Source organism: Alternaria triticimaculans, assembly GCF_023758025.1.
Source record: "Alternaria triticimaculans strain BMP 0046 chromosome Unknown scaffold_66, whole genome shotgun sequence".
Classification (NCBI taxonomy): Eukaryota; Fungi; Ascomycota; class Dothideomycetes; order Pleosporales; family Pleosporaceae; genus Alternaria; species Alternaria triticimaculans.
This window is the reverse complement of record NW_026056023.1, coordinates 7,579-23,057: the sequence shown is the minus strand read 5'-3', so window position 1 is coordinate 23,057 and position 15,479 is coordinate 7,579. Positions and strand designations below refer to the sequence as shown.

The 15,479-nt window shown below is 54.0% G+C and overlaps 3 protein-coding genes across 3 annotated transcripts; 2 read left to right on the top strand and 1 right to left on the bottom strand.

The window, feature by feature from the left end:
• Window positions 1-1,241: 1,241 nt before the first annotated feature.
• On the bottom strand, window positions 1,242-2,012 carry J4E78_011070 (uncharacterized protein; the record flags this gene model as incomplete). The annotated part of the gene is made up of 1 exon (XM_049371642.1): window positions 1,242-2,012. The coding sequence occupies one exon, from the start codon at window positions 2,010-2,012 to the stop codon at window positions 1,242-1,244; it is 771 nt and encodes a 256-aa protein (XP_049216645.1).
• A 1,259-nt stretch (window positions 2,013-3,271) lies between these two features.
• Window positions 3,272-10,900, top strand: J4E78_011069 (uncharacterized protein; the record flags this gene model as incomplete). Its single annotated transcript, XM_049371641.1, has 6 exons — window positions 3,272-3,616; window positions 3,662-3,807; window positions 3,887-4,124; window positions 4,187-4,801; window positions 4,858-9,931; window positions 9,984-10,900. The coding sequence occupies 6 exons, from the start codon at window positions 3,272-3,274 to the stop codon at window positions 10,898-10,900; spliced, it is 7,335 nt and encodes a 2,444-aa protein (XP_049216644.1).
• A 3,249-nt stretch (window positions 10,901-14,149) lies between these two features.
• On the top strand, window positions 14,150-14,810 carry J4E78_011068 (uncharacterized protein; the record flags this gene model as incomplete). Its single annotated transcript, XM_049371640.1, has 3 exons — window positions 14,150-14,186; window positions 14,280-14,462; window positions 14,545-14,810. 3 exons carry the CDS (start codon window positions 14,150-14,152, stop codon window positions 14,808-14,810), a joined length of 486 nt encoding a protein of 161 aa, XP_049216643.1.
• Window positions 14,811-15,479: the final 669 nt, after the last annotated feature.

Sequence of the window (15,479 nt, the reverse complement as noted above, 5' to 3'; positions counted from 1 at the left end):
CCCCCCCCCCCCCCCCCCCCCCCCCCCCCCCCCCCCCCCCCCCCCCCCCCCCCCCCCCCCCCCCCCCCCCCCCCCCCCCCCCCCCCCCCCCCCCCCCCCCCCCCCCCCCCCCCCCAATCTATGTCGCGCTGCCGGCGGTGGAGCTTGGTGATGTTCTCGCGTAACAGGCCATACCTGGAGTTTGGGTGTGGATGTGTCCGGAACATCGGAGGTTACCTAGGTACTTTACCGTAGGCACACATGCCACGAGCTCCGCGACTTGTCCAATATGCACCTGAGCTGTGTTTACCATTTACCCGGGATGTAGAGATTTCCACGGCAGGGACGGAACATTTCGACAATCTCGACAGAAAAAAACATATGCGATGCAATATACTCATGCCACCTTACGCTCCTCCCTCATTGGTCAACTATAAGATATCCTTTCGTTAACAGAAGAATAATATATGCAGGGCGGGCGAAGAAGTCTAGATCGAGCGACTCTCCCCGTGGGAGTCCACGTGTTGTGTATCCTCGCCTAGTGTATGTGCCGACAGAGAAGGATCGTGGGAAAAAGGAGTGCGCATGCGTTAGAGGCCCCTTTTGTGCTGTTTTGCAGCGCCGCTGCACGGTATTGGGATGTTGTGGCACGGTGCGGCGGACCCGAAGACCTGTTTTCGCGATGTGAAGGACGATTTTGCGCACGTCATCTTGCAATGCTGCAGGATTCTGGCATGCCATGTCTTGCGCATATCTCGTCGCTGTTATCGCAGATTCTAGACTTCCGTGCATCTACATTTACCGCTGTCCGGAGCTAGCATTGAGTACATATACGAGGATGCAGTCGCCCTTTGAGCTTCTGCCAGAAGACTACTGCAGGCGCAGTGTGTTCACCGACAGAGTTTGGGGCTAGCGGTGTCAAGAGCGGAGTGACAGCGCGCGTCGGGTCTTAGATCGCGTGGGTGCTCTGGCTTGGTGCGACCTTGGGAAGTGTGTATAGGTGCGCTGGGCTATTGCGAAGGGACGGAAGAGAGGAAGGGAAACAGGAAGGGGATGACTTGGTTGAGGTAACTTGCGGGTAAAGCGGCGCATACACGAGGTTCTTGCTGATGGGATTGCGGATCTAGATGCACGCAGGCAAGTGCAGGTGGGATGCAGAAGCCGATGGCGCGATCACGTGAGGAAGGTGTCTCCACAGGTTCCACGCTCCAGCTCACACAACACCGCGACCACGCAATCCGACATCAGAAGTACATTGGCCTTCAGCACCTCCGCCCATACCCTACGTACCCCTTCCCTCTTCGACTACGACCGCCATCTCTAACCTTCTGCGCTTCCTCTATCCACCGTTTACTCGCACCAACCCGTGGCCTAGGTCTCTGTTTGTACCCTCCCTTATGCCACGACCCATCACCCTCGTACTCGAACTCAATCCCCAAACCCCGTTTATCCGGATTATCGAACCTATCCAGCCAGCGATTAAGTTGCGCATGACTATCCTTCGCACCAGCGGTATACGACAAGACAATACATATCTTGCGCATCGGCACAGCATGTCTGTCGTATGCCCCCGCGACCTCAAGTCCATCGTTACTCAATCTCTTCAGCTGGGCCTGCGACAGCCGGTTTAGGAACGTGACGACGGGTGCGAAGTTGTGGTTGCGCACTGTGGTCGTTATGACGGGTGCGTGGAAGAGGACGGCGTCGATGTACTCGTCGCAGATCTGTCTGTTTACTCCGGCGAGCCCGCAGCGTGTGATGATGTTAAGGGCCCCGGGTTTGAGCGTTGATGTGTTGTCGGATTCTAGGACGTGCTTGTAGATTTCATCTCGTAGCTCTCGTGGGAGGGCGAGGAAGGGCGGTAAGGTGGTGTAGACTGGACGTGGTTGTATGGGTGTGATGTCTGATGTTGTGGCTTTACGCGCACGTTTCTTGGGTGCTGGCGCATTGCTGGTGTTGGGGACTGGGTTGGCGGCTTGCTCGTCGAGTTTGCGCTTTGAACGTCTGAGTTCTGGGGCTGCTGCTGTAGTCATTGTTTGGTTCTATATGGGATCATATCAAGTTCTACATGTTTGGTGCTGGTGAACATATACTCATACTGTGCCAAGGCGGGCGTGGTGATCATCCAGGCAGCAGCAGGCAGCGACGAGGCCCGTTGAGTGCAGTGACAGTCGGCCCGACTGCAACCTACTCCTTCCAACACCAGCGGCCTCCAATTGCTTTCATCCAACACACATCCAGCATCTCGTGTTACCATCGCTCTTATCGGAAGATACAAAGTGGTGTAGGCATCGCATTGATTGCGAAAGCTGTGATGGCTTGCTGCAGGCTGCCCGCTAGATGCGACTCTCATCTCATCCTCAGGCTCCCCTCACCGGCACTTCCCATGCGCCATCGCAGTACCAGCTCAGCGCAACATGGTTTGTTCTCCAACGACTCTATCTTCGACTTCGATTAGTGAGCGACGAGCGCAATTCTCAGCCTCAACATCGTCGCACCGGCGCCCGCCTTCAATCCCTCGGAAGCTGTTTGCCCGCACTCGCGAATGAGGAATGTTGCCACGGCTGAGGACGGTCGCAAGCTAAAGGATGCGGCAGGTTTCATGCAAGCTTTCAGCTACTGGCCAGAGTTCCAGGTCTATCTGCTTCAGCTGTAATTTAAGCCGTTGCTGACAAGCCAGCATGTGCAACGTCGGCGGTGTCTGACTTTCCCCGTCCCAATAAGCATCTTACGCCGCTTATCTTTGTGCAACCTCACTCACACCTGGACCAACCGATAGCGGCCATCTCAGCCTTAAGCCATCTGTTACACTTCCCCTCTGCAGCTTTACGTTCTGACATTTGTCCATCACACCACCTTCTTGAGGAGTCTCACTGCAAACTAGTCTGAGGTTTCCATCAGATGATGACGGCAATCATCAGCAATGCAACTGCCTTACCATAGCAGACCGCTGTAACGTTCGGTAACCGACCAGTAGGATCTGAGACGACGCACATGCCAGAGCCACGCCGATGGCTGAGCTCTGTCTCATGCGGTGATCAAGAGCGGGACCGATGTACTCAGACGATATGTCGCAACCGCTATTTTTGGTTTCCAGCAACTGCACTTACTGCGGTATCTGGCTGGCGTTAGCGAGTCGAGGCGTGCAGTTTGTCAAACACCGCTCTGTCCTTCGCCGATGTGCGCAAGGCTGTTCCTTAAGCCCTCGTGGTCATCGAGATAAAGGTCTCCGAATGGCGCCGCTTACGGCTGCATCCGTCTCCAAACTCCTCTCCTAGCGTTTTCCTTCAACATGCTGCATCTCACGCTCTTGCAGCTAGTTCTGGTTTCCGTCGTCTCTTGCTTGAGATTCGACAAAGCATTTGTTGGGTACAATCTTAATGAGAACGAAGCAGCTATAGACCCCCTCGACTACTCAGGCGAATGGAAAGACCACACATTTCACCCATCACCAAAGAATTGGCGATTCCCATTCTACACCCTGTTTCTGGATAGATTTGTTAACGGCGACCCGACGAATGATGATATCAACGGGACAGTGTACGAAAAAGACTCGCAGAGCAATCAGCTGAGACATGGAGGCGATTTGATGGGGTTGGTAGATAGCTTGGACTATATTCAAGGACTAGGTATCAAGGTAAGCAAGTCTACTGCTCCATGAACTTCGAGCTGAGAGGTACAGGGCATCTACATCGCCGGCTCGCCCTTCATCAACAACCCATGGAAAGCAGACTCGTACTCGCCGCTAGACTTGACGCTTCTCGACAAGCATTACGGAGATATCGCAGCATGGCGAGCAGCTGTTGACGCCATCCACAAGCGGGGGATGTATGTGATACTGGATCACACAATGTCGACGTACGTAACACAGGTAACACCCGATCGCCCTAGCTAATCGCGTGTGTAGCATGGGTGACCTTCTTGGCTTCGAGGGTTTCCTCAACGAGACAGCGCCATTCCGCCCAGAAGAACACAAAGTGCAGTGGAAGTCGAAGCGCCAGTATCTAGACTTCTCGTTCGGGAACGATTATAACGACACATGCGCATACCCCAACTTCTGGAACGAGTCAGGGCAACCGGTGTTGAAGGATTCGGACAAGACGTTTAGCAGACTTGTCGGGTGTTATGACAGCGAATTTGATCAGGTATGTTACGCAACTTCATAGCGAGGAGCAGAGTAGATGTACTGACGATCTACCTCTCGCAGTATGGCGACACCGAAGCGTTCGGTGTATTCCCCGACTGGCAGCGCCAGCTATCCAAGTTCGCATCCGTTCAAGACCGTTTACGAGAATGGGTACCTTCGGTCCGAGAAAAGATCGAACACTTTTCTTGCATTACAATAGCGATGCTAGATATCGATGGCTTCCGATTCGACAAAGCTACACAAGTCACGGTCGAAGCTCAAGCTGAGTTTGGCGACTTTGTCCGGCAATGCGCGCGGAAGTATGGGAAGAACAACTTCTTCATGCCCGGCGAGATCACAGGAGGTAACAACTTTGCCTCCATCTACCTTGGGCGCGGAAGGCAACCCGATCAGGTTCCGGATAACATCACTCAAGCCGTCACCCTGACCAACAACTCGGATGACAAGTATTTCCTGCGAGCGCATGGCAAACAAGCGTTGGATGGAGCTGCGTTTCATTACAGCACATATCGATCGCTTACTCGGTTCCTTGGATTAGACGGCAATCTAGAAGCGGGTTACGATGTTCCCGTCAACTTTGTCAATGCTTGGAACACACTTCTCACTACTAACGACTTCGTCAATGCCGAGAGTGGGGAATTTGATCCGCGACACATGTATGGAGTCACGAACCAGGTGGGCTCTCTCCAGCATCTCTACACCATTCCTATCATAAGTACTAACAACATCAGGACGTCTTCCGTTGGCCCGCCATCAAACAAGGCACCGAGAGAATGCTGCTCGGCCTTTTCGTCACCACAATTCACATGCCAGGTATTCCAAAACTTCTTTGGGGCGAAGAACAGGCTTTCTACATCCTTGACAGCACTGCTGCCAACTACATCTTCGGTCGACAACCGATCTCTTCAGCACAGGGGTGGCAAAACCACGGTTGCTACCGCCTCGGCAGCTCGCAATACTACGACATGCCACTTGAAGCAGTGCTTGATGGCTGCAACGACGACACCGTTAGCCAAGATCACCGAGACCCTTCGCATCCCGTTCACAATATCATCAAGGACATGTATCACCGCCGTACCCAGTATCCGGTCCTTAACGATGGCTATTTCCTCCAATCGCTCTCCAATCAGACTCGCTTGGTACAGCTACCAGGCTCAAATGGAACAAAATCGGAGTTCGGGATGTGGAGCGTCATGAGGAATCAGTATCCGGATGTACAAAACCTGACCGAAGGAACTGAATCATCGCAAATCTGGCTCGTCTACTCCAACGAGGATCGCGATGTCAGCTACAAGTTCGACTGCAAGGAGAAGAATAAGGCACTCATATCTGCATTTGACGTTGGAACGACAGTCAAAAACCTGTTCGCTCCCTATGATGAGATCAAACTCGGGAACAGCTCCACCGCCTTAGGCATCGACGGCTCAGAGGAGTTCAATGGTTGCGTCGACGAGCTCGATATGAAGGCGTATGACTTCCGGGCGTATGTGCCAAAGGCCAGCTGGCTAGATCCTATTCCCGTCATCACGAAGTTCTCGCCAGGCCATGATGCCCAAATCGAGTCGACGAAAGGGGCGGGAGACAGGGATTCACTTGACATTGAGTTGCAATTCTCCGAAGCGATGGATTGCGATGGGATTACCAAGGACCTCGTCATTACATCTGATACCGAGAATAACTTCTCTGCAACAGTTGACGAAGACACTGTCGACTGTACTGATATCTCGTCGCTAGTATCGAATCTTGTCGGTGGCTCCATCTCCAAATGGAGCTGGAAAGCGACTCTGAAGGATGTCTCTCACGGCATTCACACTGTCACCGTCAAGAACGCCACTACTAAGGATGGAGAGCGCTTCACGAACGCCAACGATCGCTTCATGATCCGGATTGGAGCTAGAAACAACCCCATGGTCTTTCCTCGTACCGCAAACTACACTACCGGCACACTCAAGAAGGACTCCAAGGGCTTACACGTGTCGCACGTCGCCCCGGGTGCCGACAAATGGCGATACTCTACCAATTGGGGATCAACCTGGAGCCAATGGGAAGACTACAAAGGCGGGAACAGCAACCTCCAAACACAGCCCTGGTCCGGTACCAAACGTCAAAGATGGGAGGGCGAGCACGTCATTCTTCAATACTGGAACCGCGTGACTGGAAGTAGCGATCACATCCAGCATACCGACACGAACTACAAGGGCCAACCAAGACGCTTTCCCCATCTCTTTGCTCACGGGCCGTACAACCAATTTGGATTTGATGCCGGTATCGACAGCTCGTTCGATCTTGGCAAAGATGGGAAGTGGAAGTTACACATCATGACCGAATGGCCTTCGGTCGCGCAAGTCAATGTCTGGGGCATGAATCCCGGCGGTAAACCCGACGCGGGTTTCGTCTTCGGCGATGTTGACAACGACGGCGTTCTAGACCGACTTCCTCCGGACTCTCTCGCGAAGAACGTGCTGAACATGTCTGTCCTGCCACCTCGCCCATACCTAGCGTATCGCGTTGAGATCGACGATGCGACCCTGGCATACAAGCTTGTCTACACAGGCAATCGCTTCATACAACTGATCATGTTCGCTCTTCTCTGGTCTCTACCCGTGTTGACAGCTGCAGTCAGTATCTGGATCTACAAGGGCGCCTTCTATGGTGTCAAGTTCAACCAGACGGGTGTGAGCGCACAAGGTCTCGCTTTCTTCGCATATTTGGCCTTTTGGCGCGGCGGCCACAAGTTCGAGAGTATCCAGTCTGACGATGTCGTCGAGTTGAAACGATCTACACCGCGACTCGGCTTTCCAAGGTCGCGAGACTCGTCTCCTATGCCGGCTGCGGCTATCGGTAAGTTTGGCGCCAGTAAGAAGAGGCCGATGATTCTTATCGCGACCATGGAATACGACATCGAGGACTGGGCGATCAAAATCAAGATCGGTGGATTGGGTGTCATGGCACAGCTCATGGGGAAAAACCTGCCTCATCAAGACTTAATCTGGGTCGTTCCTTGCGTCGGTGGGGTGGACTACCCTATCGATGAACCAGCGGAGCCCATGACGGTGACCGTTCTCGATACTGAGTACGAGATCCAGGTCCAGTACCACAAGCTCAACAACATCACATACGTGTTGTTAGATGCGCCAATCTTTCGACAGCAGACCAAGACCGAGCCCTATCCACCCCGTATGGATGATCTGGACTCGGCTGTGTATTACAGCGCTTGGAACGCCTGCATCGCTCTGACCATCGAGAGGTTTCCTATCGATCTGTACCACATCAACGATTACCATGGCGCTGCAGCACCGTTGTATTTGCTCTCCAAGGGACGAACGATACCTTGTGCGCTCTCCCTACACAACGCAGAGTTCCAAGGACTGTGGCCGATGCGCACACCAAAGGAGCGCGACGAAGTCTGCCGCGTATACAATCTCGAGCCTTCCGTCGTCGAAAAGTACGTCCAATTTGGCGAGGTCTTCAATCTTCTGCACGCTGGCGCAAGCTACCTCCGTATCCATCAACGTGGATTCGGCGCCGTCGGTGTCTCCAACAAATACGGTAAACGATCCTACGCTCGCTACCCTATCTTCTGGGGTCTGAAGGAAGTTGGAAGACTACCAAATCCTGATCCTAGTGACACCGCTCCTTGGGAACCGGAGAAGGAGAACGAGAATATCGTTGTTGATCCGGCGTATGAGGCTAGTCGTGGGGATTTGAGGATTCAGGCTCAGCAGTGGGCTGGTTTGGAGGAGGATCCTAAGGCTGAGCTTTTCGTGTTTGTTGGGCGGTGGAGTAACCAGAAGGGTGTCGATCTTATCGCCGATGTCTTCCCTGCCGTTCTCGAGAAGCACTCCAATGTGCAGCTCATCTGCATAGGTCCCGTCATCGACCTCTACGGAAAGTTCGCAGCTCTCAAGCTCGGAAAGATGATGGAGAAGTACCCCAGGCGCGTGTTCTCCAAACCCGAGTTCACCGCCCTTCCTCCATTTATCTTCACGGGCGCTGAGTTCGCCCTGATTCCATCTCGCGATGAGCCATTCGGTCTAGTCGCTGTCGAATTTGGTAGGAAAGGAGCGCTTGGTGTGGGTGCTCGCGTCGGTGGCCTTGGACAAATGCCTGGATGGTGGTTTACGGTCGAATCAACAACCACCAAACACATGCTGCACCAGTTCAAGTCAGCCATAGAAGACGCCCTGGAGTCCAAGACCGAGACAAGGGCGATCATGAGAGCGAGATCCGCAAAACAACGCTTTCCGGTCGCAAAGTGGGTGGAGGATCTCAACACCCTCCAGCAGACTGCCATCAAGATCCACAACGAGAAGAAAGACTCGGCATCCAAGGGCATTTTCCGTCCACGATCACGGGCTGCGGCTTCGCAGACCTCGCTGCAGTTCCCTGATGAAAGCTTCTTTCCTCCTCAGTCTCGCGCTGTCAGTACTGACAGGCTATCGAATTACGAAGAAACGCCTGTTGAGAACGACACCGAAGTGCATGACCCTGAAAACTACTCCACAACACTTCGTCGCGGTCTCTCGCTCGGTGTCCGTTCTGGACCGGGGCACGAAACAAGGATGAATCCCTCTGGTGATGCCATCACACAGGTGCACAAGCGGCGCTCGCCGTCAAGAACACCAGACATCCATGAGTATGAACCAGAAGGCGCGATAACGTCGAGCCAGGGGTCTCTGCACGACCAGGAAATGTTCATCAGCCGCGAGCAAGCAGAAGCTGACTACCGTGAGTCTGAGCGCCGGCTCGCCGTAGCAGCTCTCGAAGGCAACACTGCCGGTGCGTACGGACTAGATTCGCCACCTATCGACACGAGTTATCGGGGACGTGGCAGATCCCGCAGCCCGCTTGCAGAGGACGAGACCGACGACATGCTGATAAGATCGCCACCCACAAGTGGCCTCCTTGACCCAAGTAGCCTCCCCATGCGCGTGCGATCATCGCACCACCGACGAAACCGATCCTCCGCTCTCGACCTAAGCACCATCAAGAATGCCAGCACAACCGATTTCAGCCTACAGAAAGTCGATCCAACATTCGAAGACAAGACCGGCGTATACTACACCAAATTCGAAGCCATGCTCAGCAGCCTCAGCGGCAAGACCTCCGAAAACGACCTCTGCGTCGAGCAATTCCTCGTCGACAGCGAGAAAGAATGGTTCAAGCGGATGCGCGCAGAGAGACTGGGTCGCGGCGATCGCGCGCGTTCTCAAGACAGCCGAGCGGGTCTGGGTATCAGTCCGCGTCCTGCGTGGCCCCGCGAGAGTCTGCACAGTAACGGCAGTCGGAGTTCGAGTTACTCGCACTACCAGTCTCCGTCTATGCAGGAAAGCGAGAATGATAGCGAAGAAGCTTCGCCACGGCCCTCGGGTGAAGTGGACGAATTCCTTCTCGGTGCGAACTATCAGCGCCCGTCGCTGCTGAAGCGCTGGTTGCAAACGCGGATTGGCGATTGGCCCATTTACTCTATTCTCCTGGCGCTCGGGCAGATTATGGCGGCCAACTCGTATCAGATTACTCTTCTGACTGGGCCTCAGGGACAGGGTCCGGAGAAACTGTATGTTGTTGGTGCGATCTTCATCGTTATGTCGTGTGTCTGGTGGGTCATGTTTCGCACGCTGCCATCGAAGTTTGTTCTCTCCGCGCCTTTCGCAGTGTATGGATCTGCTTTCTTGTTCGTGGGTGTTGCGCCGTTCGCGGAGTTTGGAGTGGCGAGAAACTGGGTGCAGAATGTTGCGACTGGGCTGTATGTTTCTGCTTCGGCTAGTGGCTCGATATTTTTCGCGCTGAATTTTGGTGATGAAGGTAAGTTTGCTCTTCTCCTTTCGACATAATTTGCATGTACTGACTTGTTCAGGTGGCGCGCCCATCAAATCCTGGATCTTCCGAGCGTGCATGATACAAGGAACCCAGCAACTCTACATCACAGCACTCTTCTACTGGGGAAGCACGCTCGCGAATTCGGACGCAAGCAATGCGCTTACCTCTTCGCCCAAGGCCGCGATGATCACACTCCCAATAGCCGGTCTGATGTTCACCATCGGAGCTCTCCTCATCACGTCTCTACCATCCTACTACCACCAGTCTCCAGGCAAAATCCCCTCGTTCTACAAAACACTCCTCCGCAGAAAGCTCGTAGGCTGGTTCTTCGTCATGATCATCCTGCAGAACTACTTCCTGAGCACACCCTACGGACGCAGCTGGGCGTACCTCTGGTCTTCCCACGCAGCACCCCAATGGGCGATCGGCCTGCTCGTCCTGGCCTTTTTCGTCATTATCTGGGCAGCCTTCCTCTTCCTCTTCGCCAAGCTAAGCGGCAGCCACTCCTGGTTCCTCCCCATCTTCGCCATCGGCCTCGGCGCACCCCGCTGGGCCCAAATGCTCTGGGGCGTCTCCGGCATCGGCAACTGGGTCCCCTGGATGCCGGGCGGTCCCGTCGCTGGTGCGCTCGCCGGTCGCAGTCTGTGGCTCTGGCTCGGTCTGCTCGACGCTATACAGGGTGTTGGGTTTGGTATGATGCTCCTGCAGACCTTGACGAGGATCCACATCGCCGTGTCGCTTGTCCTAGCCCAGATTCTGGGTACGCTCGTTACGATGCTGGCGAAGGCGACGGCGCCCAATGCGAATGGGCCTGGAGATGTGTTTCCGGATTTCTCGGCGGGAGTGCTGAAGGGGTTGAGTAGGCCGTGGTTCTGGATTGGGTTGGCGGCGCAGTTGGTGGTTCCGTTGGGGTTCTTTAAGTTTTTTAGGAAGGAGCAGTTGAGTAAGCCGTAGGTGGGTTAGTGTAGTAATGTAGCTGTTTTGAATGTAAGCATGTCAGTTTCACTTCAAAACGGGTTTGGTGATGGCAGGTATGTAAGAAGTACAACTTTGCAACATATAAAGCACTATGGGTATCTTAAACTTCCTCCTTCTCCTCCTTCCATTCCGGATGAAAACGTTTCATATGACGAAGCATGCCATCTTTCCTCGAAAAGCCCGATCCCCCAGGGCCATACTCGCATGACGTAACTGGGCAATGGAAGGATGGTTTCTCTTCGTCCTGATCACCCAGGTGGGTTGCTTCGTGCCGCTTGAGATCCTTGGGATACAAGAAAGACTTGTCACACTGCCCACATTTGTGAGGCCTCTCAGACATGTCTGTGTGAGTCCTTTGATGTCGTAGCAGGTCTGCTCTTTGAGCGAATTCCCGCGCACAACCCTGCTCAAGGCATTTATGTTTGATCAAAGAGGGCTGGCTGTGTGCTAGTGCATTCGATGGATCATGCACCCTTTGCATATGATCCATTAACTTGTCTTTACGTGGGAAGCCATGTGATGCTCTGGGACATCCGGGAAACGCGCATAGGTATTTTGGCGGATCCGGATTGTGAGCCGCAGCCACGTGTCTACGAAGATCGGCATGCCTGTTGAAGGTTATATCGCAGTCGCTACAGCGGTGGCACTCTACGGGTTTGTGAATAATTCTAGTAGTCGATCCGCTTGCCAACGATGGAAGTGTCGATTGTGCGCTGTTCGTATCGTCTACGTTCAAACCATTTGATGAGAGTGTGGACAATGTAGAGATATGCCCAGACTCGTCGTCACGATGGTCATTGATGACTTCAGCGGAACGGCCCTTCCGCTTCCTCTCTCGGTATGGTCGCCTTGTAATCGATTTGCTAGCCAAATGAGGATGTTGTCTGCGATAATGCTTGAGACGGGCATCTGGACGCTTGAATGACTTTGAGCATCCATCGTCTGCGCACATGTACTCACGGGTATCTGCAATGTGGGCGTGGTGTTTGAGTCGCATATGTCGTCGAAGATTGCCCCTGGCATACACTCCACTAAACAATTGAGTACAGTCCAGGGCATGGCAATACAAGGTTCTCGAACCAGATACTGAGGCTGCAGTCCTATGGCGAGAAGGTATGCCTGCCGAGACGTTGTTTCCATCGAGATCAGGGGATGACAGGCGAATGAACGGCGGCGCGTCTGGGGCAAGGTTACTCGCCTGACAGCGCATTGGGATGGTCCCTAGGTCATTGCGAGAAAATAGGTCATAGATCGGCGCTGTGGAGTACGTGAAAGACATCATTCGCTCCGGGTCAGATCCACCAATCTGAGCTGTAGCGCTCGAGGAAGCTTCCTCGTGGTCTGTGTACCCTCCACGAAATGACCAACCCTGATCATGAGAGAGCTCATAAGTACCAAACCGAGCTCCAATAGTGTTGCTTAACAGTGGGACATCTGAAGACCCCACTTCCAGAATCTCGCATGGGAGTGATTGGTGCTGCTCGTAGTCATGCGATCCGTGTGTTCCAAATGCCGTATCCGCTGAGCTTCCCGCCTGGGATCCAGTATACTGGCAGTCCCCAAGATGTGGTAGAAAATTGATCGATGAACGTTGACCCTGACCATGGGAATAGGGATCCGGATGAATATCAAGCGCATTGCCCATCAAGTCATCGCTACCGTAGAGCGAGGTTGGAAGCCATGCATCGATCCCCCGTACGAGTCTATCATTGTGGTTCGGCGTGGATGTTACGCCTGAGAACGAGGTTCTCTCGTCCGGGGAATACACGTTCTCGGAGGTAGCAGAGACGAGGTCTCGATCGTGGCTCATCGCAGGAATTTGTGTTTGTGTCGCACTTTCGGTCGGTCAGCGAGGCGCGCTCATTGCTGCTGCGAGCGGACATACCCATGGAGATGGAGCGAGAAACCTTAGATCGCGCATGTGCAGATGCATGCGCTGCATCGCGACCGGTCCCCTTGGTGTGATAGTGGAGTTGTAGGCCTAGGTGTGCTGTTTAGAAGCGGTACTGTGTTGGAACGAGGGTGCGTCACTACAGGACAGGCGGCGGCTTGGCATCGATCATCAGTTGGGTTCGCCCTTCTGTTCAGGCCCGGGGCCCCACAGTCAACATGTGAGCTCTTCTAAAATCGACGAAGGCTTGTTCTCACGGCATCAGGATGTTATGTTACTGTTTAACAATTGACAGTGAATTTCTGTTCGAGCTGAACGCTCGACATGTGGCATGATCAAATTCTTTGCCCGGGTATTGTGTACAGATAGGCGCTCCCAACCAGCACACGAGAGGAGCAAGCGACAAGATTAAACAGCTTCCATGAAGGCAATCTATCCACAACATGAGTTCTGGATGCGATATAAAGTGTTGAATCTCCCGTGAAAGTGTTTAACATTTTGCTCGGCTCCCGAAAGGAACCTTGGAAGGGTGACGTTTCAGCCGAGTCGTGCTTCACATCCCCACGACATCACGACAAAGCCTTGTCAAAGGTTGGGCAAAATGCTGTTTTGTGCCTCTAATTAATATGCGCAAATATTACTTTACAGTGGGATAATTGAGCTTTGTTTGCGCGATTTGCAGCAATGCGAAGACATGCTTTTCTCCTGGCATACTTCGATCTATCTTCGCCCTCGCACCCTGACCAGTGAAACGGAGCGTAGCTGGTCAGGGAGGATAAATGGCGTCTGCAGTGCCTTCGCTTCGCTTTTGAAGGGCTGCCCGAGTTTTCACATAGTGTTTGCGGGCTTGCAGCTGGCAGCTAGGGTATGTTGGGGTGCGAAAAAGACCAAGCAGTCAATCGCTGCCTCACGGCTACGTTCGTGACTTTATTCGCAAGACCAGACTTCCCCATTGTCTTATATGCTCCCGGAAAATTGTTCGAGGTGTGCGATTTCGTGAGTGCGATGTGCTGTCGAAGCAGGTTGTTAACGTGAGGGGTCCTGACGAATGAACGCAGAACGCGTCTGATAGGTGGCCAAGCCTCACAGCCCTCACCGCCGGTGGCTTCGTGGGCCCTCGAGGAGAGGAACCCCCTCTCCATCTGTGCTACGACGGAACGACTACAGCCCCAGCTGCACTGATCAACATCGCAGACATACCCTGATCCAAGGCCCACGACAACCTTGCCCTAGTAGAGCCGAGTCTCTCCCGAGTCCAGGTGAGTGGTGAGCTTATCACGCCGACGCCCAGCGATGACGATGACAGCGCCAGCTAAAACATCGTAGACACCAAGATGCCCGTCTTTACTCGTGTATTTGTGCCCTTCAATGGTGAGTATACGTTACCCAAGCAGACTCTGTCAGACCCAGCGAACGTGCTTCAGGCATGGTGAGTCTCAGGGCCAAGCTGACAGCCGCTACCAGGCACCGACCAAGGCAATGCAACCTTCACGCCCCCGGGCTCGTACACCCAGTCTATCGAAGACGAGAACATCTGGTGGAAATACATGTCCGGGGCGATAATGCTGATTGTTGGAGTCGGAGGCTTTGTCGTCGCCGTCTACGTATGTGTAGGCAAGCGAAGAAAAGAACGTGCCGAGCGAGCCTGTACGTAGCTGGTGATCAGTCTTCCTTACCGTCGTGGTGTACGATGTCCGCTACATAATGACTAGAGCTTACGTCCCACTAGCCCGTAATGCGCCCGCGGTGGGTCATCCCCCGAATGCCCCGGCTGAACTGGGGAATGACAACGAGATGAATTCGATCCACAGCGACCCACCGCAGCCCCACGAGGCACCAGAGAACGCCGCTGAGCTACAGCAGGTACACGATGAACCAAACGAGCATGTCCTCGAGGGTCCGGAGGGACGCGGTCGTGATGCCGTGGGGCGTGGTGACGCTGCTGGAGGCGCCCCAGTCGAGCCAAATGTGGCTGTAGCCAGCGGAGGTGCTTGAAGATTGTATGTGTCTCCTTGGGCCTGGACCGTGATATTGGATCCATGTGCGAATGGTGTTGACGGTTATTCGAGCTGATGATTTGGCGTTTTCAGCGGGCGAAGTTGTCCTGGCGTTCGAGAGAGGGTCAAGTAGTATTGAGCAGCGTCAGGGAACAACAGAGGTAAAATCGCGCTTGAACTCTTTCCGACTTTGCTGGAAGGCCTGTCCAGATATAGAACGACCAATCAACGTTTCGCTTCGTACTAAGGCGCCATGCCGGATCTGGTCAGTCTGAAGACCATGTTGACGTTGTGATGGCTTCGTTCTACGATTAGCTTCTGGTGCTGACAGCTTTGGTGAGGAAGGCGACTGCTGTGATATGCATGTATCTTGGAGAAAAGATGCCGAGTTGCCTTTCAAGCTGGCGGCGTGGACACGAAGAGGGCGTTGCCTCAGAAGGACTCTTTGTCGCTTTGCCCTTCCAAGAGTGCGGCCACAGAAGGACTCTTTGTCGCTTTGCCCTTCCAAAAGTGCGGCCACCGCCCAACCAAATCAATAGAATCCCTGAAGGACTCTCTGTCGATGTCGTTGCCCTCAAGGTGTTGCGGCCTCCGGCACGTAAGCTCCAATCATATCGCGCATTTTGTGGGGGGGGGGGGGGCCCCCCCCGGGCGCCGTGCCGAGGGC